The sequence below is a fragment of the Pelodiscus sinensis genome, chromosome 3 (assembly GCF_052426305.1).
Source record: "Pelodiscus sinensis isolate ZL-2025 chromosome 3, ASM5242630v1, whole genome shotgun sequence".
NCBI classification, from domain to species: domain Eukaryota; kingdom Metazoa; phylum Chordata; order Testudines; family Trionychidae; genus Pelodiscus; species Pelodiscus sinensis.
Genome location: NC_143054.1, coordinates 141,660,303 through 141,688,299, shown reverse-complemented (window position 1 = coordinate 141,688,299; position 27,997 = coordinate 141,660,303). Strand labels below are relative to the sequence as shown.

General features: G+C 46.3%; 1 protein-coding gene across 2 annotated transcripts; it reads left to right on the top strand.

Annotated features, from left to right (window-relative positions):
• Positions 1 to 27,231, top strand: MRPS18A (mitochondrial ribosomal protein S18A). 2 transcript variants are annotated; one of them, XM_075925027.2, is made up of 6 exons: positions 2 to 159; positions 1,803 to 1,834; positions 4,944 to 5,048; positions 12,975 to 13,098; positions 15,991 to 16,057; positions 26,490 to 27,231. In XM_075925027.2, exons 1-6 carry the CDS (start codon positions 54 to 56, stop codon positions 26,632 to 26,634), a joined length of 579 nt encoding a protein of 192 aa, XP_075781142.2. In that variant the 5' UTR covers positions 2 to 53; the 3' UTR covers positions 26,635 to 27,231. The 2 variants fall into 2 exon arrangements, with proteins under 2 accessions (XP_075781143.2, XP_075781142.2); XM_075925028.2 differs by lacking the exon at positions 15,991 to 16,057 and having other exon boundaries at positions 1 to 159.
• Positions 27,232 to 27,997: the final 766 nt, after the last annotated feature.

The window sequence follows — 27,997 nt, the reverse complement described above, 5'->3', positions numbered from 1 at the left end:
GGCCAAGCGCCCCGGAAGCGGAAGTGGCGCGCGGGTCGAGGTCTATTCTCAAGATGGCGGCCCCCGGCCTGCTGCGCGGCGGCTGGAGCCGGCTGGTCTCTGGCTTCCTGGGGCTGGGCGGCGGCTGGGCCCGACCTCCGGCCCGCGCGCTACGGCAGGGTGAGTGTGGGGGGCGGCGCGAGCCGGGGGCTCCCCTGGCTGCCCGGCGGGGTAACATCTACTCGTGCGGCTGGCACCGCCTCTGGGCGCCCTTCGGCCCGCGGCGCCGGCCCGCGCTGGGATCCTTGGCCCCGGAGGCTGCTGCCCCTAGTGCCCCGCTGCCTGGCACAGCTCGGCGGGGCGCGGGTAGCGCCGGGGCTGCTTTGACATCCGCTTCCTGCCTGGCGTTGGGCTAGGAGCTTTCTCCCTTGCCTGTCAAAGGGGGGTCGTGCTCCCTTTCCCCAACGGGGGGCCGGGCGCGCATGCTCCGTGGCCGTTGTCCCCACTTCTCCTGCCCCCCCCCCCCCCCCCGAGTTGCTGCAATGAGAGAGACGCGTCAGTAGCTTAAAATAAATAGAAATAATTGTGGTGTTAGAGTTGCACTAATTAGGATTCAGGTTTAATTTCCCATGGTTATGAATGAGCGAACTTCCCAAATCCCAGTTCTTTCATAGATAATAATTAGGGTTGCCAGGTGTCCAGTTTTGAACTGGACAGTCCAGTATTTGAGTTTTCTGTTGGGAAACAAATTGAGAAAATGTCCAGTATTTTCTAAGTAAGATATAATGTATATTGTGATGTCATGTCAAGTGTGTCCAGTATTTTTGTTGAAACCATCTGGTAACCCTAAGATTCAAAGCAAGTATTTGTTCTCTGACTGGAATAGGGATGTAACTGGCTAGTAGACTATCCAGTAAGCATATATTTATCAAATACTTGACTAGTGATTCAAATAGTCACTTCCCCTGGCCCCTTGCTGCCTTTATAAGAGAGAGGCAGTGAGGGGGGGCACAAGCCAGTGCTGGGGGGGAGCTAGCAAAAGCCAGTTCCCCCAGCACCATCTCCACAGGGAGCAGGGGAGGCAGCTGATTCCTGTTTGGCATCCAGTCCTCCCTCCTTTCCCCTCCCTCCAGCTGTGCTTGTGCTTTTTAATATATTAAGAGCCAACATGTTCTTAATACATTTAAAAGGCTAAAAGTGCAGCAATGGGGACCAGGAGCAAGCCAAGACAACTGATTCCTAGCTCATACTGGTCCCCCCCCCCTCCATTAATACATTTAAAAGGCAGAGCTGCATTTCCCCCTCTCGACTAGTTGATGGAAATTCCATCGACTAGTTGATTACCGATTAAACGCCATTTATCATCCCTAGTCTGAAGATTGTCACAAGGACAAGGAAGTTTCTTTCCTCCCTAAACGGGATTTAACCATGGAGGAACTAGAAACTGTGGAGGCAGTCTAATTTCTTTAATCAGAATTAGCCAGAAATAAGGAAATAATAATAATAAAAAGCCTTTAACACCATACAGATATACTCAAAATGACAGTTAATCAATGAGAGGTCCCCAGTTTGAAAGGCCTGCCCTTTGCCCATTGCTCTCCTGTTGGTTACTGTGCCTGCAACAGTCCACAAGGAAAGCATTACTTTTGACAGTCTTCTTACCTCATGTTTGTTTTCTTGGGGAGTCATACTTTTCTCTTGCATCTCTGACTTCTGTCCCCTACATGTCTTTTTGTACAGAATCTCAGTTTATTGGTTAAAAGAAAATCACTTGTTCTAGGCTGAATATGTCTGACCTTGTTTTTCATCTTTTATTTCTGCAGTTGTGGAAGTTACTGAAGGAAGTACAACTATTGTAAGTTACTACTTTTTTCCCAACTCACACTACATACTACTTCTGAAGCCACAGCTTTTTCTTATGTAGGGAGAAATACATTTTCTTCAGAAACTTCAGGGATGGAGTTGTTTGGAGCATTTTGGCCACACTGACTTATTTTGTCTGGAGGTGTAACATATGTATATTTCCTTTCTGCTTAGTTCAGTTCACTCTCTTAGTAAATGTTCTGTGGCTTGACTACAAAGCTAATGTAATCGTGTTAGGAATTCAGGCAACCTAAGTGAGTAATTAAGTTGTCAAACTTTTGGGGCTTCCCTTCTTGCTTGGATGAAAGCAGCATGAGATCTTAAACTCTGATAGTCAGAATCAAATGTACTGCAAAAGCTCCCATATTATGTTCCATCAGTGCAACCAGTAAAATTGGCTCGAGGGAGATGGGTAGAGGGCAGGTTTGTAGATGGAAGGGGGTTAGAATCCTTCATATTCAATATTTTCAAAATTGAGAGACACGTGATATCACCTGTAGGCCCCTCAGCAAGAATGCCTCTCTAGGCTTTTGGTTCCCAGTCCCCTTCTTTTGAGTGTAGACCTGCATCTCTCTCCTTTACGACTAAGGTATTTCCAAGCTGGACAAGTTTACACACTAATATCTCCAGCAGAAATCAAGCTTTTGTATTTCTCTTCAGAGATGGTTGTTCATATCATTACTACAGTTAATATACTACGCAGCTCTTTCTAAGCAACCACATTTTATTCTTAAGGTAAAAGCAATGCAGTAAAAACATTTAAAATGTCCCACCCCAGGAGTACTATTTTAAACAAAAACAGTAGCAGAACCTACACGCGTGGTATGAAGCTTACCCGAAATTGTCCGAATTCCAAAATAGACTCAGGCAAATGATCAGCCCCACACAGTGATTTTTTCATTAGTTTCAAATTAATAAGATCCTTTTCTCAGAACAAGAACACAGACTTATGGGGTTTTCAAAGGTCCAAGTCATTCCAGCCCTTCCTTAAAGTTCTGGGCCTTCAATGGATCAGAGATCCTGTCCATTTCCTAGATCAGGAGGAAGGCAAATGCCAAAGTAATCTGGGGTACTACCAGCAGGTATAATTAGGTGTGACAGGAGGAAATTGAAAGTGGCCTACAAGTGTCCCTTTTTACTTGCTGGTAATGTAGAGACAAGATTTGGCAAGGCCGCACTTACCAAAACATGTGTTCCCTAAAAAACTTGGGTATTTTTTTTCAGCTACATTAAATATCATGTCTTGACTGAAATCTGAGCATCTTGATGGGAGCAGAAGTTGGTGTTTTTTTATTTTAGATTGATTTCATTATATAACCTAAAAGAGCTATCCAGGTCTCTGTCTCCTTGATTAAGAAACTTAATTGTATTTTTAACATACTTTTGCCAACAAAACTAAAACCAACCAGCAGCCCTGGGAATTGGGAGAGGGATGACAATATCTCTCTTTCCTATCCTCAAGTCCATATGCACTAGCTATCAGCATGCCTTTCTAAAGGAAAATATAAACTAGTACCATGCCCAGAGGATCAAAATATTGATATTTCAGCCTAAATGAAGAAATGAATTCTAATGTTGGAAGCACTTCAGGGAGAACACCCTGCTTAAAACATTTCCTTTCAAAACAAGGGACTTAAATGAAAGTCGATTACTGAAATCAGCTCAGTCTTCAACTTCCAAGCTCCATCCAGAGCACTTCTCAATAAATTAGACTTGAGGTAATAAAAGCATAGCTTGCAGTAGCAAGGTCCTTATTTGAAATAAATGGCCATAAACTCCTGGCCAGATGTAGATGGGGGTTAGGGGGAAGAGATGCTGATAATATCTGTTACATAATCTGAACAGCAACTAGAGATCCATCAATATCCACAGAGAAGAAACTGAATAAATGGTGGTCAAACAGCATCAATTAAGGGGCCAGACATAGACTTCATTGTATCTTGTACTTGCTCCACTCATCCTACCAACCTCAGTCACGTCTACATTTTGCCTCGGACAACTAGCCCGTATTGTATTGCAATCTTTATCAAATATTGAGGAAGGTATTTACCGTGTATCAGTTGAGAGAGAGCTGTGTCTCATCAGCCCATGAAAAGATGAAGTCCTGCCTCCTCATTAGCTTTTCTGCAGGACCAGTATACATAGTGGCTGTGTCTGGACTGGCCAGTTTTTCCGGAAAATCAGCTGCTTTTCCAGAAAAACTTGCCAGCTGTCTACACTGGCCACTTGAATTTCCGCAAAAGCACTGACTTCCTACTGTAAGAAATCAGTGCTTTTTGCGGAAATACTATGCTGCTCCCGTTCGGGCAAAAGTCCCTTTTGCGCAAAAGTTTTGCGCAAAAGGGACAGTGTTGACAGCTGAGATTTGTTTTGCGCAAAAAAGCCCCAATAGTGAAAATGGCGATCGGGGCTTTTTTGCGCAAAAGTGCGTCTAGAATGGCCACGGACTCTTTTCCGCAAAAAGTGCTTTTGCGGAAAAGCATCCGTGCCAATCTAGATGCTCTTTTCCAAAAATGCTTTTAACTGAAAACTTTTCTGTTAAAAGCATTTCCGGAAAATCATGCCAGTGTAGACGTAGCCAGTGAGTACATGAGATGACAACACACAACCCACATGGGAGTAATCGGGTGTAGAGGAGCACTTGCCAAAAAATACATCCTGAAATTTCTCCAAGAGATGAGACTGAAGCCACTGAAGGGCATGTGGCTCTTTGTCTAGGGTTCGAAGACAATTCACCTTCACCTTGTCAGCCATATCAAAAGCAGCTGATAGATGAAATATTATCAGCCTGGATGCTGGATTTTTATCTAGTGCCAGAGTGGAATCATTTATCAGAGCAGCTTTTATTATCATCAGGTCTGTAGCTAGACTGACAAAGAATGGAATACTAGCTGCTGACTTATATTTGGCTAGATTGTTAATCTCAAACCATTATTTTTGGGAGAGAGCTATACAGCAGTTTCCTTAATTAAAGTTGAGGGTACTGTTTATATAGTGCTGAGTAAGCTGTTGGAACTTGAGTGATAAGCCTTCAGACCCCTGAATGTGTACATAGACCTAAAATATGGGCTTTTCACCTGATCGTCTCACTTGTTTCCCAGATTGAGGGCAAAGTTATAGAAGATGACAAAGCCCCAACTCCTCCTAACCCTGCTGGTCAGTGTCCCATTTGTCGCTGGAACCTGAAGTACAAATACAATTATGAGGTAAGTGTCAGGATACCTAGCTAGCTGAGTGTTATTTTCAAAGCTGTGCCTATTGTGCTGCTACTAAACTGCATTGCCTGACGTTCGTTTAGCTTCCTGAGCGCAATAAAGATTCACCGCTCGATCTGCCCTTCCTTGAGATTTAATGAGACCCTCCCATGGGAGAGCAGTTCCAATGAAGCCACAGTTAACCTTGATGAACAGCATCTAAGCACAGCAGGCTAGTTCTGTGCAAACTACTCTCCTATTACCAATGTGCCCTCTAAATTTTCATTGTACTGAGCAACTTATGTACTTCACAGAGTTCCTCATGGTGAGCCTGCCTCTTCGGGGAAACAGATTGGAGGCAGAAACCAGGAGCAGCTGGACTAAGGATGTTAAATCAAGTTGATGGAATTTCCACTGACTACTCGATTAGTCAATAAGGGAGGAAACTGGCCCTGGGAGAGAACCCCTGCTGCTGCTCTGCCTTTTAAATGTAGTAAGAGCCCCCTGCTGTGTCTCTGCCTCCTCTTTCCCCTCTGCCTTCCCCCGTGGAGATTGTGCTGTGGGGAACTGGCTTTTAAGCCAGCTCCTCCAGCACTGCCTCCTGCTCTCTCCTTCCCCCCCCCCCATCTCTGATAGAGGCAGCTGGGGGGGAGGAAGAAATGACTAGTTGAGTAGTGACTTGACCACCCAATGAGCCTAGGCTTTTAGGGTAGTCGACTATTCCACTAGTCACTTACATCCCTAAGCTGGACCCTATGGCATAAAGTCTCAACACCATTCAGATTTGGCAGGCTGCTCCTCCATTATGCCAACAGTGAAGGGGCTCAACCATTACACTCTCCAGCTCTGTTAACTGCTTCCCCATTGGGAGGGGCGTGACCTGACCTGTAGGCCAGGGGTTAACTGCAGTCAGATAAGCTCCAAGGTGACACAGCCAATGGTAAAGCAGTAATCAGAGCCAGGTGGCATAGGACATAGCCCATGACCTGCATGAGTGACAGAGCAATGTTGCACCAGATAGTGGTGGTGTGTCCTGTGGAGCTCCAGATCCCAGTCATAGGCTTTGTTCCAATCCCGTCGACACAGGCTCTGGCTCCATCGTATACCACTCAGCTCTATTTCCTTCTTTCCTCCCCATTGGTGGAGGTGTGTCCTTCCCGCTACTGGGGTGCTTTGGCCAGACCCTGATGGCTGTCAGCTCCCAAACAATCAGCCAATGGGAGGCAGTAACTGGACTGGATGGCAGAGGGCAGAGTTAAAGCTGTGAGTTGCATGGTTTGAGATACATGGTACCTGCAGGATTGCTATGTGACTATGCACGTGCACAGTTTAGAGGGAACATTGTCTCCTTCACAACCCTCCTTTGGATTGTTCATATCTGGTCTGGAGTAGTTTGAATGTAATGCAAAGAAAGGAATAGGACATATTAGAACTTTGGAAGCGTGTACATCCCTTGCCACCCAGCATATGAGCTGGGCTGGATTTATCTGTCTAATGAGCCCCAGTATCTAACATTGAATCAGTCCTCCTAGTGCTCCTGCCGTTTAGTCAGCTTGTTCAAGCCTATTCCTGACTCCAGATAGCTCAGAAAACTTGTGTCTTTGTTTCCAAGGAGGAATTAGATATGATGTATCCAAACACCGCAAGCTTCTCATTACCATCAGTTACCATCATAACTGGATGACAGAGAATGGGAACAGGGTGGGGAAGATGTTTGGAAACTTGAGAAAATGGCCAATAAATGTTTTATGGAAATGGCCACAAAAAGAGGTTTTCTGTGCTTGAAACCCCTTTGCAGTCAGTAAAAGGAGATGGATTTCTGGCAAGTATTTTTCAGTGGGGAGGAGGAAATCCAATGAGAGTGAGTTAGAACTTTGTAAAATGCACTGGGGCAAGGTCATAGAGAATCCTATAATAAAGTCCTAAAAGCACCTTTGAAAAGGCAGAATATGGAAAATAAGACTTGGAGAACAGAGTATTGACTGTTCAAAAACTGCATTTAAAAAGCCAAAAAACACACAACCAAACAAAAAAATGTTACTGGAAATGAGGAGGAAGGGAACCAGACAAGAATGCACAGCTAAAAGATAAGGCAACCAAAAATGCAGAATAAGTTAATGCCAGTGGGATTAGGGGGATATAGTACAAATACATCTGGAGGAAAATAAAGACTTGTGAGAAAGTAAGCCCACTGATGATGAGGGAGTTGAAAGCCAGGATGATTCTAAAATGGCCAAGCTACTCACGTGTATCCATAACAAGAAAAATAAGGAAAAGAAGTTTGAATAATTGAGCAGTGATGACAATCCTGGGAATAAGCTATTGCAAAAAATCAGGTAAAGCAACTCTTGGAGACATTGACCTGTACGTACATCAGCAGGTCAGGATCACATGCAGCTTTCCAGGCCCTTGAGGGAATTAGCTAACAAACCAACTGTTCCATTAGCAATTATTTGAGAAGGCATAGAAAACTGGGGATGTACCAAAGGATTTGAAAATAGTAAATGAGATACTAAACATCTGAGAGAGGGAAGTATGATCCCGGCAATTGCTCTTTGGGAAATCTAACTTCTCTTCTTAATTATATAACACACACAAGAGGAGAACCTCATTAAGCACTCGTAGGATAATGGAACTAAGAGCAAAGAGTAATGTTGATAACTTATGAAGAATCATGCCGAACAAAAACAATCCATGCAGATGACATGTGAGGGATGTAGCCTTCAGTGAAATATTGTAGAAATTAAATTGGCTAGGATGTGAGTTTGAACACAGACTGTCAAGTGTTATCTAAAAGCAGAGTGCAATAATAAATGATTGGGGGAACTGTCAAATTGCTGGTCTGGTCTTCGTAATTATCCAGAAGAGTCCAGAAATAGAATGATAAATTTGCAGATGATGCTTACAGGAGGCCCCCAACTTGCGATGCAATTGGTTCCTGGGGAAGCATCGCAAGTCGGGGGCGCCGTAACTCAAACCCTCATTTACAATAGGCACCGTGTGCCTGTCATAAATGCGAGCCAAGGACACAAGTCGGGTTTTCAGCCCCTTCCGCACTTACAACAATGGTTATAAACGGGGAGGGAGGTCGGAACTCGGGCGGTCGCAAGTTGGAGGCTTCCTGTATTTGAGAGGAGTTGCAAACACTGAGGGATATACAAATACTCTAAAACCAGAGATCAGATTTTTTTCATAGTGCTGCCCACACTTTAATGCGAAGATTGTCTTGCGGGAATATCTTTTCCAGCTAATTTGTGCAGAGTATATTTGTGGTAACGAAAGCAGTTGCTTACACAGAAAAGTAATATCAGGAAAGAATGTGGTTTTAGGTTTGTTTAGTTTTTATGTGATTCTGAGCAACTGGAAACAGAGCCATCACCATCTACCTTTCATTAGATCATCAGCAAGTATTTCATGGATCAAAGTATAAGAGTTTCTGAAAAATAAATTCTTGTCTCCTATGCAGCCCAGGCCATCCTTACCCCTAGCACCCACGCACTAACCAAAGCCTGAGTAGGTAGTAATCCAAAACACTCAGATCACCAAAGGCAGGGGGACAAACCTTTGTATTGTCAACAGTGGGTAGAACAAGGAGCTTAGAGACCTCATTAAGCAGAGGGAAATTGCAAGTGAATCACTTTCTAGAGCTCTCTGTGGTAGAAGGTTCTGCCACTCATAAGGCTAAGAGTGCTGCTTGAAAGCACAGAGGTAGTTGTAAGTCAGTCCCTTGTTCTGTTTGGCTTTAGAGCCTGAGAACAGAATTCTAATATCAAAGTTGACTGTAGGTCCCTTGACTGGATGAAAGGTATGGTCATCTTTTAAGATTAGAGCTGCTATTCAGCTAGGCTGGTCAGCATGGTTGTAGTTAGGGATGTTGAGAGGCGGGTTTGCTAATCATGTAGTCAGTAGAATTTGTATCGACTACAAGAGCTAACCCCCACTGCCGCTTTGCAGTTTAAACGTAGTAAGGGGCGGGCGGGTAGCCCAGCTCCTACTACATTTAAACTGCAGAGCTGCAGCGGGAGTAGGTCCCAGACCCGGTGCAATTTGGGACTGAGCCGGGATAGCCCAGTTCTGGCTTGCACTGGGTCCAGCAGCCCATGTCTGCTGGGGTTCCCAGTGGGGAGCAGCCTCTGTTGGCTGGGACTCTCTGCGGGCTGCAAAGCAGACTCTTCTCCTCCCTGCCTCCCCCTCCATTCTGCTGTCTCTGATAGAGGCAGCAGCAGGGGGAGGAAAAAGGGGGTCAGGTGGCACTGTGGACATGGTGCTGGGGGGAACTGTCTTTTAAGATGGCTCCTGTTCCCCTAGGGCTGTGGTTCTCAACTGGTAGTCCATGGACCACTGGGGGTCCATGGTGACTTATTCAGTGGTCCACAGGAACATTGTCCAAAGTCAATTTGGCGTGGGCAGGCACCAAAAATCTGTTAGTAAGAAATAAATTTCAAACCAAAATGTTTGTTGTCTGCTCTTTTTTATTGTGCCTCAAAAAGAAGGTGGTCCACGAAAATTTTTGATTGGTCTGGTGGTCCGTGGACTGAAATGAGTTGAGAACCACTGCCCTAGGGGTCACCAAATGAAATTAATAGGCAGCAGGTTTAAAACAAACAAAGGAACTTTTTCTTCACTCAGTGGACAGTCAGCCTATGGAACTCCCTGCCAGAGGATGTTGTGATGACTAGGACTTTAACAGGGTTCAAAAAAGAGCTAGATAGATTAATGGAGGTTAGGTCCATCAATGACTGTTAGCCAAGATGGGAAAGAATGGTGTCCCTAGCTTCTGTTTGTCTGGAAATGACTGACAGGAGAGGGATCACGTGATGATTCCCTATTGTGTTCCCTCCCTCTGGTGCATTTGTATTGGCCACCATTGGCAGACGGGATACTGGGCTAGATGGACCTTTGGTCTGACCCAATATGGCCGTTCTTATGTTCCCCCCGCCCCTTGCTGCCTCTGTTATAAGAGGGGAAATGCGAGTAGTCAACTCAACTAAGTATGCTTATCTGTTAGTCGACTACTCGCTTACCTCCCTAGTTGTAGTTGGACTATGCCAATACTCAGGGCTCTCCGAGTGGTGGCAAGCCCTGCTCGCCAACCGCGCGGTTCTGCGCATGTGCAGATCGTTCTGCGCTGGCTTTTCCGGGGGTGTAATCTACCTGCCACAGGTGAGTAGATTACATTGTTTGTCGAGCCCTGCCAATACTGATAGCGGCAGCAAGTGGGGGGGAGCAAGAGCCAGTGCTGAGGGAGCCGGCTTAAAAGCCAGTTTTCCTCAGCACTGTCTGTGCCGGGGGGCAGGGGAGGCAGAGGTGTAGAAGGAAAACAGGCATGACCTGGGAATCAGCTGATTCCTGGCTAGCACCTGGTCCCAGGCACTGTCTCTCTGTTTTTTAAATATATTAACAGCCAGCAGTCTCTTAATACATTTAAAAGGCTGAAGCACAGTGGGGGGGGAGAACCAGACTGAGCTGGGAATCAGCTGTCCCAGCTCGTGCCTGTTTCTCCCCCTCCCCCCCACCCCACTGTGCTTCATACTGTTCAGACTTGGTTTTATATTTATCCAGTTTATCCACTCTTTGTAGGGAAGGGTAAACTTATTTTTTCCTTTTCCCCTTCTCAGCTTTGAACATCATTAGTCTAAGCAGGCAGGAAATATGTCATTGTACTTTGGCAGCACACAGGGGAGAGCAAACTGCAGCCTTTGCCTATTAGCCCCAGATTAGTGCAGTCCAAATTGTTTTCATCAGATGCTACAGATTACAGGGGTGGGAATCTGGGTCCAACCTCTCCCGGGAGCTGTCCAGTGATTAAAGCAAATCTGTGGTTATAGTCTTGGCTGCCCACTAGCACAGAAAGTTAATTTCATGGAACATGACGGCAACATGTAACTTTGCCAGACTTCTTTTCTTCTTTAACCCCTTTGCATTTTTGTTCAGTTTTCCTCCCCCTCCTCTCAAAGTTGGCTGTCACTGTCTACCCTCTCCCTAGGGGTGAGACGCATCTGAGTAAGGATTCTGGCAGAGGCACCTCGCATGCTACACTTGGGACCCTCCTGAACTGATTGTACAATTCTCACCCATGTGCAGCACTTCAAGCCAAATGACCTTGAGCATAATTTGTAAGGCAGAAATTGGTGGGATGTAGGTGATTTTAGTGATGAAATAATCATCACAAGTGAGAAGCTGATTGTTACTGACAGAATTGGGCAGGATTAACACTGGAGCATGAGCTCTCCTGATTGGCAGCACAAATAGATACAGAGCATCCAGTCTTCCCCCTCCTTTTTTTTTTCTATCTTTGCATGGAAACATTTGGTATCAACCCTGTGACACCACAGGGTGTGGCAGTAAGATGAGAACTCTTGGACCAAACATACCCTAGGTACAGCGCTGTCTTGTACTTATACCATGCCACGTAGGTATGTAGGGCTGTGGCCTACTTAGGGTATTCACTGCTGCAAATGCTGCAACAACCTATAAATTACCATTAACTTCCTTCCCTCTCCTTGGCCCTTCCCCCTACCTCTTTGTTGTGCATGCACCAAGGAACAAGAAAACAGACTACTTAAAGCAGTTAGGAAAGTTTTTGCACCTTGGGCATTTGGAGCTGAATCCCCTTTAGGGAAATTAACTCTATCAGCTGGCTTTTGCATTGGCTCAGCCCATAACTGAGGTCTAGTTTGTCTGCATCAGCAGGTATGGGGATGTGTTTTTCTTCCACCTGACCCTGATTTTTCTCATGCTTAGCATGGGGAATGCCTGCTGACAGGTCTCTTCCAGAGTGTGAGCCATATGCCATGCTTCTTCCACCCAAAATATGGAAATGTTTACAGCAGCAACAGAGAAATAAACTCCCAGCTAACTTGGTGAGTCTGACATTGGGGAAACTGTCAGCAGATTAGGAAAAACAAGCCCATCATCCCTAGTGGACCCAGGGGATAACATATGATATCAGCATGTCACGGGGGTGTGTTGGTCTGAGGGGCGTGCTGGCATTTGTTGTTCTGTGTGTGGAAATGGAAAGCATATATGTGAATGCTAGGCCATGCCCTTTGCACACATTAAGGACCCCAGTGCGGCAGCTGCTGCTGTGTCTAAAACTCCGTCATCCCTGTTATGTGGTGTCTTCTGATCTTGGCAATATTATAAATAATGCGATGTACTTCAATCTGAAAGGTCAACTGCAGGGAAATCTACAAAAATCTCTGAACCCTGACTGAACACACAATCTGCTCTCGGGACTCCCCAGAAATAAGACTTCCCTTGTCACTATTCTGACAAGCCCTTCTAATTCGTGTGCAGCCAAAGGGCTGAAAGTTTGTTCTATTAGGTCTTCCACAATTACAGTACAGTTCTCTTACTGTTGACAAGATTTTGGGCTAATCCTCCTTTGCTTCCCCCAAAGGGTCATGACAGAATCTCCATCTTGGGAAGTTGGATAAAAACTTGAGGAATAGACAGTAAAGGACAATCCTGCACTCAGTTTACAGGAGACAACCCAGATGTGGCCTAATATGTGAACCCTGACATCTGTGATCTGTAAGAACACAGCTCTGGATGAGCTAAAAATCAGCTCTCCGCTCAATCAAAAACATTGTGTAAAATATCATCTTCCTGCATGTTTTGTAAAGGTGTGTGTGTATATATAGGTGTTCTACAGATTGTATTCAGTACTTAGTCGGAAAACAGCAACAAATAGATGGCAAAAATGGAAGATGATATAATGGTTTACACCTATAAAAGTTTCTGAACTTCATGGACCTAACAAAACAAAGCCAACAGGCAACACAATGGCAAGTGAAGTTCACTGTTGATTAAAAAAAAAAAAGCAAGGTAGCACTGGAAGGCATCATTTTGAACCTTGCACAAGAGCAGCGTTAGCATTTAAGAATAGTAGCCACTGGCACTGATCATTCTGCCCTTCTCTCCTTTCATCTTTAGGATGTCTTATTGCTGAGTCAGTTCATCCGTTCTGATGGAGGGATGCTGTCCCGTAAGATCACAGGTCTTTGTCTGGAGGAGCATAAGAAGGTTGCGGTGTGTGTACAAATGGCTCACCGAGCAGGTAACAAGTCCTGTCTGGGAACAAACCTAGACCAGTTTATTTAGTAGTAACCACTTTGGGGAGAGAATACACCTTCCTCCTTCTCCAATACCACAGTCATCAGATCAGTTGAGCTGCCATTGAGATCTTCTACTTTTGGGAACCTTTACCAACAAATGCCCACAGTCCTTTGGTAATAGCTGGTCACCATTCAGCCACCCTCCAAAAGGGTGATGAAACATCCACCTAAACTGTGACTCACAACTGTATCTGAAAATTCCAGGTCAGTGAGAGGAACTCCTGATGTCAAAAAGCCCAAAACATTGGATCTGATCAGGCAAAAAGCCTACTGTTGGCTTCCCTGCAATGACATATGGCAAATTACCAGGCATAATTGGCCAAATACAATTTCCTGACTTGGAAGAGGGTGACTTAATTTTTGCCCAGATTGCTTTAAGACACTAAGAAGGAGCTGAAAAAATTATATAGGAAGGCCAGACGGTAGGTCTGGGACATAGTCACAAGGTGGATAGCCTCATTTGTGACCATGAGACTAACCTCGTGGCCATTATCCTGGAAGCTACCAAGCGAGGTATAGGATAATGTTTGCAATCTTCCATTTGAGGAAATGAAGCTGTTCAATTGAGAATCAGGAGCTCCCTACCTAAAGAAATCAGGCCCCCCTGGGATCATAGGGGTTTTTATACACCATTCAGTTGCAGGATTCCTACAGATATCAGCCTCAACATAGGCAGTGGGCTCATCTTTACTCCCAGAGCCTTCCAATAATAAAAATGTTCACAGTACCAGTGGAGGTGCCTTTCATCTGTCTCCTCCATCACCCGCTCCTCTTCATCCGTCAGATAGCAAATTTGCTGGGAATGTCCTGGGCCACATCAGAATCCATCAGGTACTGACCACTGCCTTCAGGAGCCACCTTGCCCCCACTTCATTGCTCTTGGAGTGATATCACCTTGGACATATAAGCATTGGGAATCGTGTCCCTGGCTATTCTGCTCCCTTGCCCATCTGCTTCAGCAACCCATTTCATGAGACCCTGTCACAGAAAGAAGCGATGTTGTTTCTTTGTCCAGAAGCCATAGAAGAAGTTCTGCAGGATTATCGGCAGAGGCTTCCACTTGTATTTTTACCCTGAAGAGGGAAGGGGATGCCTGATCTTTGTTCTGAAGAAACTGAACAAATGCATGTTATCTCCGATTCAGGATGGTAACGCCTCTATCATTCCATTCATCTCAGAGAAGCTCAAAATGGATCACATAGTGTCTCTCTTTTTGTTACCAACTGGCTATTGCACCTTTCCCATTGAACAGCAAGTCTCACTGCACCAGAGCTTAAATGACTTGCTTCTGTGCCAGTGTCAGAGTTCTCATGTAGAGTAACCCACTGACCTCGGTCAAGTGCTGTTGTATCATGCAAACAAGGTAGTAACAAACTTCAACAGGTCTTTATTTAACAAAGGTGAAAACTCTTTACCAAGCTGCTGCTGCTGCTCCCCTCTGTAGCTCTCACTCAGGCCTGGCCCATCTCCTCCCCCCTTCTTCCTGTTTCCTGTGCTCCCAGTTCTAATAATTACAAGCAGCATCTAAAACACCACAAGTGCTATGCTTTGGACTTAGTGACTCAGTCTGATGCCAGGTTCAGAAGAGCAGCATGAAAGTCATTGTGGCAGCTGGCTCTCTGCTGAGGCAGTGTTGCCTCGTGGACAGAGTAACGAACTAGGATTCACGAAGTCTGGGTTCTGTTCTCATTGGCCTGGTGAGTGACTTGGAGAAGTCATGTCATTCTCTGCTTCAGTTTCCCCTTCTGTAAAATGGGAAAAGCCCTTTTGTAAAACACTGTGAAATCTACTGATGAAATATCAGATACATTTTATTCCCACCATCCCCAGGAGTTACTTGCCTTCAGTGGATTCTACACTGGCATATACCCAAAAAGATAGTGGTTATTTACCCAATAGTAACTGTAGTTCTTTGAGATGTGAGACTCACACTGGCTACAACAACTGCCTCTCCAAACCAATTCATAGGAGCTATCTGCTACTGTAGACTTTGAATTGCTATCCTGCCCTTTAGGCTCGGATGTACCCTGCAGGTCAAAAAAATTCTGGTGCGCATGTAGTCAGTGGGATCCAGTACGTAACTGTCTTTTCACGTCTCAGTGATGGAACAACACACCAATTTGTACATAGCAGCACCCACTCATCCGAGGATTTCAAATTATTTTACAGAGAGAGGGGGAGGTGACTTGCTCAAGATGACCTAGCAAGATGTCAATAAGAAATGGATCCCAGGCAGTGTTCCCTGTAAGCTGTGTGTTTGGGCGCCCACCCATGAGAGATTCAAATGCTGCCCAGCTTATTAGGAGAGCGCAAGTGTTTCTACTGGTGGTGCACATCCACACATGACTCAGTGCACATAACATTTATTCTGCACATGGAAAAAATTAGAGGGAACATTAATACCAAGTCCTCTTAGTGCTTCCTTACTCTAGCCATTGTGCCTGATCACCCATGCTTATACCCAAACTAAAATGCAGAGAGAATTCAAAGAGGCAGATTGTAATTCTTGAGTTGGAATTTGGCTATATGTTGATGCCCCTTAATCTGATCAAAAGCATCGTGGGAGCTTTAGTGACCACAAGTGGTCAACTCTTTGATTATACATTTCATCTCAAATACAGCACCTCCAGCAGCACTGTGCCCCACTTGTGTTCAGGTATTAATTGGTTCAGTACTGACTGGTGGGAAGAATGCTCTTTCCATTATAGCCCTTTGGCTCTCTCTAGAGATCTCCCATCAAAATACTGTAGCTTAGAAGTTGTAATGGCATCTCAGCAGGAAAGCTCTTAGCAAGGGAACTGTGCAATATCTCACATCTTTCTTTCCCATCTCAGGTTTGCTGCCAAACCACAGGCCTCTGCATTCTCAAGGACGTGTTTCCACGAAACCCAAATTCAACAGGTGAATTGTTTTGTGCTGACTTTTCTAAGGGGATTGGAGGGGAGAGGGCATTTTTGCCTCCAAACAGGCCTCAGGCAGTGAAGTCAGCCTGGATTGGGGACCACTAACAAGTGTTGATAATGCTCCTGGTAGTGAGTTTCTGTCATTATGCTGTGGCTTGCCACCACTTCATGTCACTCCATAACTAACCATACTTGATGCAAACGAGCCACACTGAGTTAAGAAACTGCTGTGAACATTAGATACATTCTCCTTCTCTCAAACCCACCAGCATCCCCAGAACTGGCAATAGTCCAGGGAGGATACTATAGTGCGGATTGCTTTTACAAATCCCTGAGCTCGAGAGGATGCCCAGAAGCCCATGGTGGGCAGTAGTCCGGGGTGGCAGGAGCAGGCAGAAGGCGCTTGTTAAGGCATGTCACACTCTTTGCTCTTTCCCTGTTTTCCCCTTTTGGCTGTGGTTTCATTCACCTTCAGCTTGCCCTTCCTGTGTTACACGCTCTTACCCTCCCCCCCAGTGCTGCCTGGCCCCCTGGCCTTTGATGGGAGAACTGAAACCCCCTGTCACCTCCTGTGCCTTGTTCGCTGTGGAGAGGTGCTAATCCTCTGTTTATGACCTCACACTCTGTTTCCATGGAGATGTCAGAGCGGTTTATGAACCTTCATTAGAGTTGTGGGGTTACCAGAGGCCATGGTCTGTTGCTTGGAGAGCTTAGACTCCAAAGCTCAGGGTGGCTGGAGACTCCTGGGGTTTGGGCCTAGCTCTCTAGCTGAGACTTGATGAGCAGCTCTTCGGAGTTTGCCAGGCTGCTGGGCGGTGCCTATACTGCAGTTAAAAAAAACCCAGCCGGCCCCTTGACAGCTACCTTGGGCTAAGGGGCTGTTTCATTGCAGTGGAGACATTGTGGTGCTTAGGCTGGCATCTGGGGGCTTAGGACCCTGTGAGGTGGGAGGGTCTCAGAGCTCAGGCTGCTGCCTAAGCCCATATGTCTGTACCGCAATTAAACATCCTTACATCCCAACTCCCACAAGCCTGAATCAGCTGGCATGGGCCAGCTGTGGGTATATAATTGCTGTGTAGACATACCCACACTGTGCTGTCAGTAGGGATTGGATTGTGTACAGACAGTAAGGGTCTCCTGTGTGGGAGACTGGGTCAGATATGACCCCAGGCTTCTCATATATTGGGCTATGGAAATGCAGGTGTTTCAGATTTTAAAAGCCTTTGAGATTATTTCGTAGATGTGCATATCCAGTACATCTAGGGTGGGAGGGCAGCAATTGTTTATCTCACACAGCAACTGCCCAGCTGGTTAAGATAAGAAATAGCAAATCCCAGATCCCACTGGGTAAACCAGAGCTCCCAGGCTAGCACTGACTTCTGACTATGCTTTGGGCTCTTTAATGAGCACTTAAGATGGGTACCTCCATGTGCATCTGACAGCACAGCGCCCCTTAGACCCAAGCTTGGGGATTGGTATCTGAATGTTCCCTGCTGGGTCGCCATAGTCTCTCTCTGCAGTACCGTTTGTTCGCTCTCAGTGGGAGGAGAACGGTAGCAGAGCTGGGGTCTGGATTAAGTTAGGGAAGGGAAGGCAGGGATGTGGCTGGGGGAGGCAAGGAATGGAGCTGGGCGCAGCAGGCTGGCAGCTGAGCAGGAGCTGGCAACTTGTGAAAGGCAGCAGGGTTGGGGTGGAGAGATCAGGCCAGGGACTGGGCAAGATAAGGGTGAAGTTGAAAGAGGCAGGCCAGGAGTACAGCAATAAGGGCATTTCAGGAATGCTGCTGAGATAGTGTCTCCCCTAACTGCTGGAGGTAGAGAGTTCTGCATTTTTGGAGCCTTGCCATGTCTCGGCTGCTGCAGCACTGAGAAAGTTTTGGCCACTTGCCTACCCCCACCTGTGCCTCCCACATGGCTCTCTGGAACAGCAGCCAGCAATGAACAGGGCAGAGAGACTTTTAACTACTTCCTTCCTCCAGCCGTGGGGCTGGGGTCGTTTTGTGCTGGCCAGACTGCTGCCTCCCTTTCTCTTCATAGTGCGCAGCTGTGTCAGAATAGACACTGGACTGGGACATGAGGCCTGGGTTCAGTTGGCTTGACCACAGACTGCCTGCGTGATTTTAGATTAATCATTTTATCTCTGCCTTGGTTTCCCCCATTTGCAACATCACTCCAACACCTACAAGTATGTGAGTGGTGCGCAGATCCTATGGAGATAAGAGCCTATCTGTATTGTGTTAAGTGGCTGAGACTTTGGAGCGAACTCAGCCACCTCCATTCAGTGCAGTGAGAGCTGAGGACCTTTTACCAGTTTCCCCACAAAACCTTTGAGGTGCAACCTTAGGACCCCTCGGGGCATCTGACTCTGTCAGTTTGCTGCCTTTGAATCTATTGGATTTCAAGAGTACCAGCTGTGGGGAGAGGGGCCTGAGACTGGGTAGTGGGGGGGGGGGTCTCCACGGTGAAAGGCGCAGCAGAAGGCTCTGGCCTGTCCCAGCAGACACTGTCTCGCACAGCTCAGTGGTGTATTTACCAGCACCCCAAGAGCACTAGCCCCTACTTCCATCTACCCCTGTAGGCGCTGCTGTGTTGAGTGCTCTGGCCTTTGCTAGCACAGCCTCCTGGCCTCTCCACATGAGTGAGACCCTCTAGTTCCCTTTGCCATTACTGCTGGAGACCTGTGGGGATTTGCTGGCGGGTGAAAAGTTTCTACAGAGACTCCGACAAGAGCCACAGTGATACCAAACAACTTTTCTGCCCCTTTATTAAAGCTCCTGCCATTCCTCTTCCAAGGCAGGGGAAGAAGTTACTGTGTTGTAAGGATCTTTAAACCAGCCTGTGTAGCTACTGAAACTCTCCAGCTCTTCCTGTCGAGCTGGCTGGATCCTCTTCCCAGGAGACTGCTGTGTGAATGGTGTTAAAAACAACACAGGCAACACTGTTCCTGCTTGTTGCTGCAGCAGCAGCATATTGAGCCTTGCACCATCCCACGGGTGAGCCTTGCATAGCACCAGGCATTACTGTGCAGTGACTTCTCTCCTTGGCTAAAGGAGCATCACGTGCTGGGTTGGCTAGAGAGTCTTTATCTGAATGAAGGGAGCAGATGAGTGGGACCTGGAAGACATAAGGAAGTAAAGCCAAGAGGTAACGAAGTGAGGAATGATGTGGAGCCTAATTCCTCGATGGCACCAGGGCTGCAGACTATTGGAGAAAAGCAGCTTGCTCAGATGCCTAGCAGTGTCCAGCCCTCCCTGATTCCCATCCCCTTCCTGCCATATGGTTGCTCTGTTACAGGTCATTTCCCTTTGTGCCCCTGAACCATACATCTCTAGTTTCAGGAACTTGCATTGGCCTCAGCTTCTCACCTGGTATGAGAGTAATTCCTCCTGGGAGGTCTCCTGAACAGGAGGCAGGGTGATAAGGATGCAGAGCGTTGTGGTTCTGTGGGGAGTGATGTTAGAGGTTTGCCCTGAGCTGAAGGACAGAGTGTCTGTGTTAGCATCTTATCTTCAGTTATATGTGCTTGCCCTCCCCGCCCCCCTTTTGCTCCTGAAATTCCTCTCTCCACTCTTCTGTGCTGCGAGATAAGCAGCCCCTTCAGCCTCCTCTTGTCCTGTCTGGCTCTTTGCCCTTACTGTTGAAATGTCTCTCTCTCTCTCTCTCTCTCTCTCTCTCTCTTTGGAGCAGGGAGAGAGCTGGGAAAAGACTGTAGCACTGGGCATAACCACCAGAGAGCTCTATAAGAAGCCCAGCTCATCAGGCCTGATGCCATATGTGTGAGGAGGGGAAATGTTACCTTGAACTGGATGTGAAGGTATTTGGTGCTTTGAATTGCTTCTCAAACAGGCAGTGTGGATGGTCTGGAGGCTGAGGGTATGTCTACACTTCATTCCTCTTTTGAGAGAGGAATGCAAATGCAGCCGAGCAAAATCGCAAATGAAGCACAGATTTGAATTTCCTGCGCTTCATTTGCATAATCACAGCCAGCTGCTTTTTCGAAATACCCTATTTTGAGATAAAAATGCTGTTTAGACGCGGTTATTTCGAGGAAAAAACCCTTCTTTCGAAATGGGAGTAAGGATTATTTAAAAAAGGGGGGGGGGAGTTTTCCTCAAAAAAACCGCATCTAAACAGCATTTATTATCTCAAAATAGGGTATTTCGAAAAAGCAGCCGGCTGCAATTATGCAAATGAAGCACGGGAAATTCAAATCCGCGCTTCATTTGTGATTTTGCTTGGCTGCACTTGCATTCCTCTCTCGAAAGAGGAATGCAGTGTAGACATACCCTTAGGCTGAATAGGTGTTCTCACTGGCTGCTAGAGTAGGAGAAGGTTAACAAGTGTTAGATTCCCACCCCCTCTTGGGTCAGAAGAGAGTCACTCTTGCTAGTAGGCCTACCCCTAGCAGTCATTAAGTCAAAAACAGGCAACCTTGCTGATCAGTGAAGCAGTGGTTTCATTCCATCCCTGTAGACCTTTCTGCTCCTCGTGTAGGAGTAACAGCTAACGGTGCAGCCTGAGAGTCTAAAAAGTCTAAATCCTGTTTCCTAGAGTTGAACTTGAGCTTCCGTGTGCGACTGGCAGGAATTGGGCACATGGCTTCATTTGAGGGGAGCGGAGGAGGTTTAACTCTGGCTCCTTCCAGAGTTCCATCAGAGCTGCTCAGAGCAGCATCAGATGGAGGGAGTCTCTGCATACTAGACCCATGGAAAGACTCACTTGTGTCTCCTGCTTCTTCCTGTAAAGTGACCTACCACACTGAAGCCCCAGGCAAGTGGTCTCTGGAGCTTCTCAAAGGACATTCTCTTGAAGAGTCAGCTGCTTCGTTCATGAGGCATCTGTAGCTCCTTCCTCACTTACCTGCTGAGGTGGAGTGGAGACCAGCTCTTGGGAGGGGCTGTAGGTTTCCTGGGGCAAGGAGCCAAGGACAGTACATTGCCCAATGTTGAGTTGTCCGGCTCTGTCTTCTCACACACTAACTTTGGGGACACCGTAGCAGCAGCTCCTGAACTCTTCCTCCTCCTCTTCTCACATCTCACAAAGTATGTGCATCTCCCAGCATGCTGTGCCAGATTACTTTCCCTGACCACTGAAATGACCCTGTTTCATAGCACAGGATCTGCCTTCTCATCTCATTTGGGTGATTGCTCTGTGCTCGCCGAATGCCACTGTAAGGAATGCCGCCAAGCAAAATGACGGCCTCTGTTCTAGGGCCCGCGGGAGTTGCTGTCTAGCCACTGGTCCCTTGGCCCAGTGAGACTAATTTGTGTGTTTAGCACCCAGCCTTTCTGCCCTGTCCCCTTGTTCCTCCATGAAATGCGTCACTGCCGAGTACACTGCCAGTATGAACATGGTGCCTTCCTACCTGGTGTGTTTCATGGAAACAAAAGTCCTGTTTCCTCTTGACTGTCAAGTGATCCCATTGTGTTCCCTGATGTGTGACCCTCACCTCACCAGTCACTTCCCTGCAGTGTGATGTGTTCCTCCCTGAGCTCTTCCTTGCATCAGGTCACATGACAGCATCCCCTTGCCTACTCAGAGTATTCCCACCACTGCGGTGCTGATGGCACTAACTTGCCATTCTTGCTGCCCACATAGTTTGCATGGTAGGGGCAAGCACTGAGAACTGGATCACTGGGAAATGGTTACCCACGCACCCTGATTTGTTTTCAGTTACACAAGCTGTCCTGCACAGGAAGGAGTCTGCATTCAGGACGGGGAGAGCCCCCTCTGCTTTAACACCAATGCGATATATGAGACAGAACAGAAGTTGAAGCAGGTCTATTATAAGAGTGTGAGTTTCCCGCTCAGTCTATGGCAGCTTGTGGTTAGTTGCTGAGCCAAAGAGAGGGGTTCCAGGCCTAAGCAGCTATTTGTGATTTTGTGAAATCTCCTCCCTGTTGTCAGGATACTTCCCAAGTGAGAGACTTTTCCTTGTATTTTTCATATTCTCTTTGCTTCCTGTTTGGGAACTTCTTGACAGTAATAGCTTGTTAATGTCATCTGTTAGCTGCTTTACCAGCTGATGGCTCATTGTAGAAATACTGTTGTTGGGTATCCGCATTTTGGTGGTCAGCCTGTAATAGGGTTTGTTAGCTGTTGTGCCCTTTGCCCCTCCTCTTGCACACTGAAGAATGATGCCCATGGTATCGTGTTTGTAGAAACTGGAGGTAGAAAAATCTCCGTCCCCATCTCCTGTCAATGCAGAATTGCTCTCTACAAGGCACTTTCTAGTGCTTTGCCCAGATTAGGGCTTCCACTGCTTTCTTCGGATGATTCTATAGGCTGGTGTATTGCACTGTCAGGGGCTGTTCCCTGATCATCAGCCTGCATTTTTCTTTTCTTAATTTCATCACATTATTCCTACTCATGCCTCCGTTTTACTCTGCTGTGCTTCTACTTGGCATGTCCAGATCAGTTTGGTGCTCCGGCAACAAAATTGTTCAGTGGCCAGCTTGTGGGAGTGGGGGGGTTGTAAGGCTTTTCCAGCACCATGCGCAACTGCAGTCTGTATTTAGAAATGCCAAAGCCATATGTGTGCAGGCCACATGCACCAGAACAGTCTGGGAAGCTGTCACAAGCAGCTGCAGGTCAAATCTCCCTCCTTGCTTTCAAGAGTCAAAACCTCACTAATTTGGCAGTCTCCTTTCCAGTATATAGGTGGTTAGAGGCCACGTATGGGAGACTGGTGTTCTGAGCTCAGAAGCCATCCTAGAGGCAGTCTGGAGCCACTTTTATGTGGATGCTGTATTGGCTGCTCATTTGGTTGAGACCAAAATATTGGTTAAAGCAAAACTCCATGAAATCATCCCTTCCATAAACTATCACAGGGCTTACAATTGTGCATGTAGGTCGCATCTTCTTAGGGCCTGCTCTCTGCCAGCAGAAGGTGCTGCGGATTATGGGGTAGAAGTGCTGGATTTGGAGAGCTCATAACTCCATTTCCACCTTCCTGCCAGAAGGATGCATAATTCTGACTCCAGGCCTTATTGGGTGTGAATAGCTCCCAGTTTATTCTTCCCTAGTCTTTATTCCTTTATCTCTTGGAGAAAAGAGAAGTTGCCATATGGTGGGTAAGAAGGAGATTTTTAGTAGCAATTGGCTGCTACACTAGCAGGAAACTTTCCCTGGGATTAGCGTGTCTCATTCAGGTACCCCTCTCCACTCTGGAGCTGACTCCAGCTTCTTATTGTTATCAGCACTTAAGCAGCATGTGACTTCTCCCTGCATTGAAAACCTGAAGCCTTGTTTCCTAGGTACTGTGAATTGAAAAGCAAAGATCCAGAGTAGCTTCAGGTATGTGGAAGGCAGAGGGGTTGCAGGAAGAGGACCTGGCAAGGAAGAGGCAGCCCTGCCAGCACTTTGATAGAGTGCTTCCTGCACAGGTTAAAGCCCTCTGCCTTCTGCTCTTAATCCAAATAAGAGCCATGTTGAAAAAAGTTCAGTTAGGGTTCAGAAGTTCAGCTTTGAGTTACATCGGGATGGCTCTTGCTTGAGCTGCATATAGGGTCGCTGCTGCCCCACGTGCAAGTCATTTCCTTTAACCTAGCACATGAATGTCCTGGCTGTTAAGCAGCAGTGTCTGACTAATGGGACCTGTAGGCTCCTTCCCCAGGTGAACCCCACAACCCAGCTTCTATTTGCCACAGCAATTTGGGGTGGCCTCGGGTGTTCCAAGGACCACAGGTGACCAACTGCAGCTGTTTTCATACTTCTCATTCTTGCCAGCCCTCCCAGCAGGGTTGAAAATAGCTTTGTATGCTGCTCGCTCCCACTCCATATTGTTACATAGTGGTGATTATGACATGGGGCTGCCAGCTCCTTTTTCTCCAGGACAGGTAACCATGTCCTCCTTTGGTACCTGTGGCTAAAAGATTGTGATTAACTCTGTAGCAGAATGCTTTGCTCATCCACACTCCAAGGCACATCAACCGCTAAACTCTTCTCTGGCAGCACAGACATGGTTAAGAAAATGCAACCATGTATAGTGTAGGGGAAAGGAAAGACTGCTCTACAAGGGACCCTACTGCTTTGATACAATGGTAATGGGAAATATGGAAACTTGATTGGAATGAGATGCACAGATTAGCAGCACAGTGCTTGGAATCCTGAATTAGCCTGAAAACTCCAGGTGCCAAACAAGTTCTGAGGCCCTCCCCTCTGTGTACCTTCCTGATAGACAATGAGTGCATTATAGCATCAAACAGTAGGAAAAGGGGGTCAGGCAGAGAGCAGGAAAGGGACCCTTGCAGTAGAGTAGCTGCTCTCAAGCCTCAGGGTAATGCTTGCTTTTTACCATTGTGGGATCATCAAAGTAAAAGGCAGCAAGCAAAAGAGGACAAAATTGAATTTTGGACAAAGCAAGCATTAGAAACAGTAAAAGCAAACTGCTCCAGGAAGGGAGAGCGTCCAAATGTCTGTTTCAACTAACAATGAAAAGCCCCAGCCTGCAGTCCCCAAAGGAAGCCAAAGAGCTGGAGCGGAGGACTGGATTAGACCTGCTCAAAGAGAAACAACAAAAGCTCTAAAATCAGGCCATTACTAAATCCTTTTTTCCTATGCAGATTTGGGGTGTGTGCTTCCAGTACCCACATGGAAACAGATTTCTTAAAGCCACTGGCTGTCTAAATGTACACACAGTATTGATGTGTATCTCTGACATTCACTATACATCCCTCGTCCAATGAGATCATTTGTTAACGCGGGAGCTCTTTCCCGTAAGTAGATGGTCACATGACCAAAACTGCACTTGGCACATTGCAATGTACTGAAACAATTTTGGATTTTCATTCTCTTTCCCTAAAACTGAAGTTCCACTCAGAGCACAGTGTAGGTAGATGGCTGCAGTTCAGATGAAATGTAAAAATAAGGACCTGTCCCATTGTGCTCATTAAAGGTCCCGTAGAACTTATCCCAAAAGAAATAGCATTAACCCCAGTTTCTGGCTCAATTCCAAACTGGTAATTGCTTTTGGTCCTGCCTGCATTTTCAGTTGAATATGGGAGTCTCCTAACAGCTGCACTAATGCACCCATATAAGATCAACCATAATAAAGGACTAACCCAGCGAATGAAAATAAACAACTTGATTCTATGATGTGCAACTCTCTCTCCCATTCTCACCCCCGTTCTGTTGTCACCTCCGTACATGTTTGTGTCTGATCTGGTTGTAAGCTCCTTGACAAAAAGCCTAAATCTCTTTATTTGCCTGTATAGGAGCTGAAAGGCAACTTTGTTTCAGTAGCAGGACTCTTTGGACACAATTTGTTTGTAAAATTCTTTGAGGTCCTTGAGGAAGTAAAGTGCTGGCAAAATGTATGCTGTTTTTATATAGTCCCCAAGCATGTAGTAAATGCTTTGCTATACATATAAATTGCACATGGTGTCTGCCCAAAGCACTTTACATTTACATTCACACGTGATGCACGAAAGAGGCAACAAAACCTTGGGGGTGGGGTAACAGATTGGGGTCACACTATTATTCAGCAGAAATGTACAAACAACATTGTTGGGCAAAAAATTTACCAGTCTTTCACATTTTAATTTGTCCAAGTATGGTTTACATCAGAGTTTTGGTTCAGATTTTGCCTGACAAAACTTATTTCTTCAAGGACTTCTATTCACTCCTGACCAGCAGCAAAAGATTTGAAGGGCGGCAAGACTCCAGGCCTCCCAGACCTGGAATTACAGCTCCATTAGCTGACGTTGGGCATGAAATTCCATCTTGCATACAAGGCCAGATGTGAAGTTCAAATTGTAAAAGGATTAAACTGGATTTTTAAGTTGCTAGTCGTGCTTGCAATATATTTGCAGTTGTTGTCATTCCACTCCCAGCACTTTTTGCACTTTGGGTTTTGGTTTTCCTTCCCTAGCAAGTTGGAACACAGAGTTACCCAAGAACATCACAACAAGCAGGGGGAGGGGATGAGAGAGAGAGAACAAATAAATAATTGGTCAGAATCCCAGGAGCAATAGCTGCCTACCTAATGAAAATAGACTGACACTTTTGGAGACTTTCAGTTTGCATTGAGCCTGCCTTATTCAGGCTGGCCATCCTAATAAGATGGAAAGGGGGTGAGTATGACTTTAGAGTTAGCTTTTGATACAGTAAAGGAACAGGATGCTCAAATGTAGCCCAGCAGATCAGATAGACATTTTGCCAGAAGCCTGCACCTAATTTACACAGAAGGGAGCTTGTTGCAATTGCCATTGTCTTCCATACAGAGGTACAGCCTACAAGTCACGGGATGCAGTGCCGCCTTTCAGTGTTCCTCCTTGATGCTAAGGGGACCTTTGCATACTGGGCCCTTTGGTGTTCATGGCCCTTGGCTCTGTATTAAAAAGGTGGCAGTTGCCACCTCTGCATTAGCCAAAGCCTTTTCTCAGTTATCAGTCTCAAATCTGACGTGCTTTTCTGCTTCTGTTTTTACAGGTACCTTACTCGCTGGTCAGTCAGATCTGCTAAGCCCATCTGGAAGAGAGGCCCTAAGTGGTGTAGAATCCCCTTCCGTGTTGGACACCCCTTGCTGATGGATAATATCAGCTATGGGCAGAAACCTGTTTATTTAAATCACTGAAGCACAATGGAACTTGCATAGCCCATGGATCACTTCAGGCCACTCTGCCCTTCTTCAGAGTTTCTCAAGCCCCAACAATACCCTGATTCCAAACATCTCTCCTTTTAGCATTCTTCACTGCCTCCAGTGAGCAAGCAGCCATCTGCTCCTCTGGCTGCATGCAGGATTCATCATCATTGCCTTCTGTGCAGGTAGAATGAGGGCCAATGTTTGTCAAAGGATTGAACCTTTGCTTCGTGATGGCCCAAGAGGTGTGTGTGGTTTTTTTTTGTTGTTGTTGTTTTGCAGCAGGAAGCTTTAGAAGTGGAGTATTTCTCAGATCTGATCTGTCACTGGTCCAAGCTCTAATACCTTTGACGCTGAAGAAAAGTCATGTGCTCCCTCCTACCTCATCAGAAGTGATGGAAATTACGTTAATCAGTGCTGAAGTGGAATATTTTTGTATCTGTAATTACTTTAGTTTGAGACACAAATTACATGGCAGTGGCCGGCAGGTGTTTGGCACGATGACTGTGTTGCTATGTGCCCATTAGGATTACTTACTGGCTCAATGTTACACCTGTTCCTGACAAATACAAAACACACTGGCATCCTTAATCACTTAGTCTGTTTTCTTCTCCTTCCATGTAAACTTGCTGAGAGCTACTCTTGTCAAGGTTGCAGCTGCTGCATGGAACAGTGTGCAGTTAGGGCTTGTGCATCATTGTCTGTCCCATGGTGTTCCTGTACAGTTCACACAGCACAGCCAGCTTTCACCTTAGCCTTCTGGAAGCAGAATTACTCCCTGAGTATGGGCCTGATGCACAAGAAAGATTAAATTTATTAGGTTTCAGTGCTGCTATGCCTCCTCCTGTCATGCCTCTAAGGCTACAGGCTCTGTGGCCCTTTTTAATTACATGTTGCACTGGTGAGTCATGTGTTAATTTTAGACAGGTCTGTGTCTTACTATCTACCAGTGAAATGGTAGAAAAGGTACAAAATAAACGGGGTAGGTTTGATGGCCTGTGTTATGTAAGAAGTCAGACTAGCTGACCATGATCATCCATTTTGGTTTTATTCTATGAAGAGGAAGCTCTAGGTTCAGGTCAGGTGGAGTGCAAGATGCCTGGATACTTGGCTTTATGGTAAATGTAAGTAGTGACTCGGGGGCTATGTCTACACTGCAGGCTTCTTGCGCAAGAACTTTTTGCGAAAGAGATCTGCCGCAAAAAGTTCTTGCACAAGAGCACATTCACGCTATCATGTGCTTTTGTGCAAGATAGCATCCACACTGCCAGCCACAGGCTTCTTGCGCAAGAAAGCGCTGATGGCCATTCACAGAATGGCCGTCGGAGCACCTGTGCTTTTTCCAATAGGGGTTTCT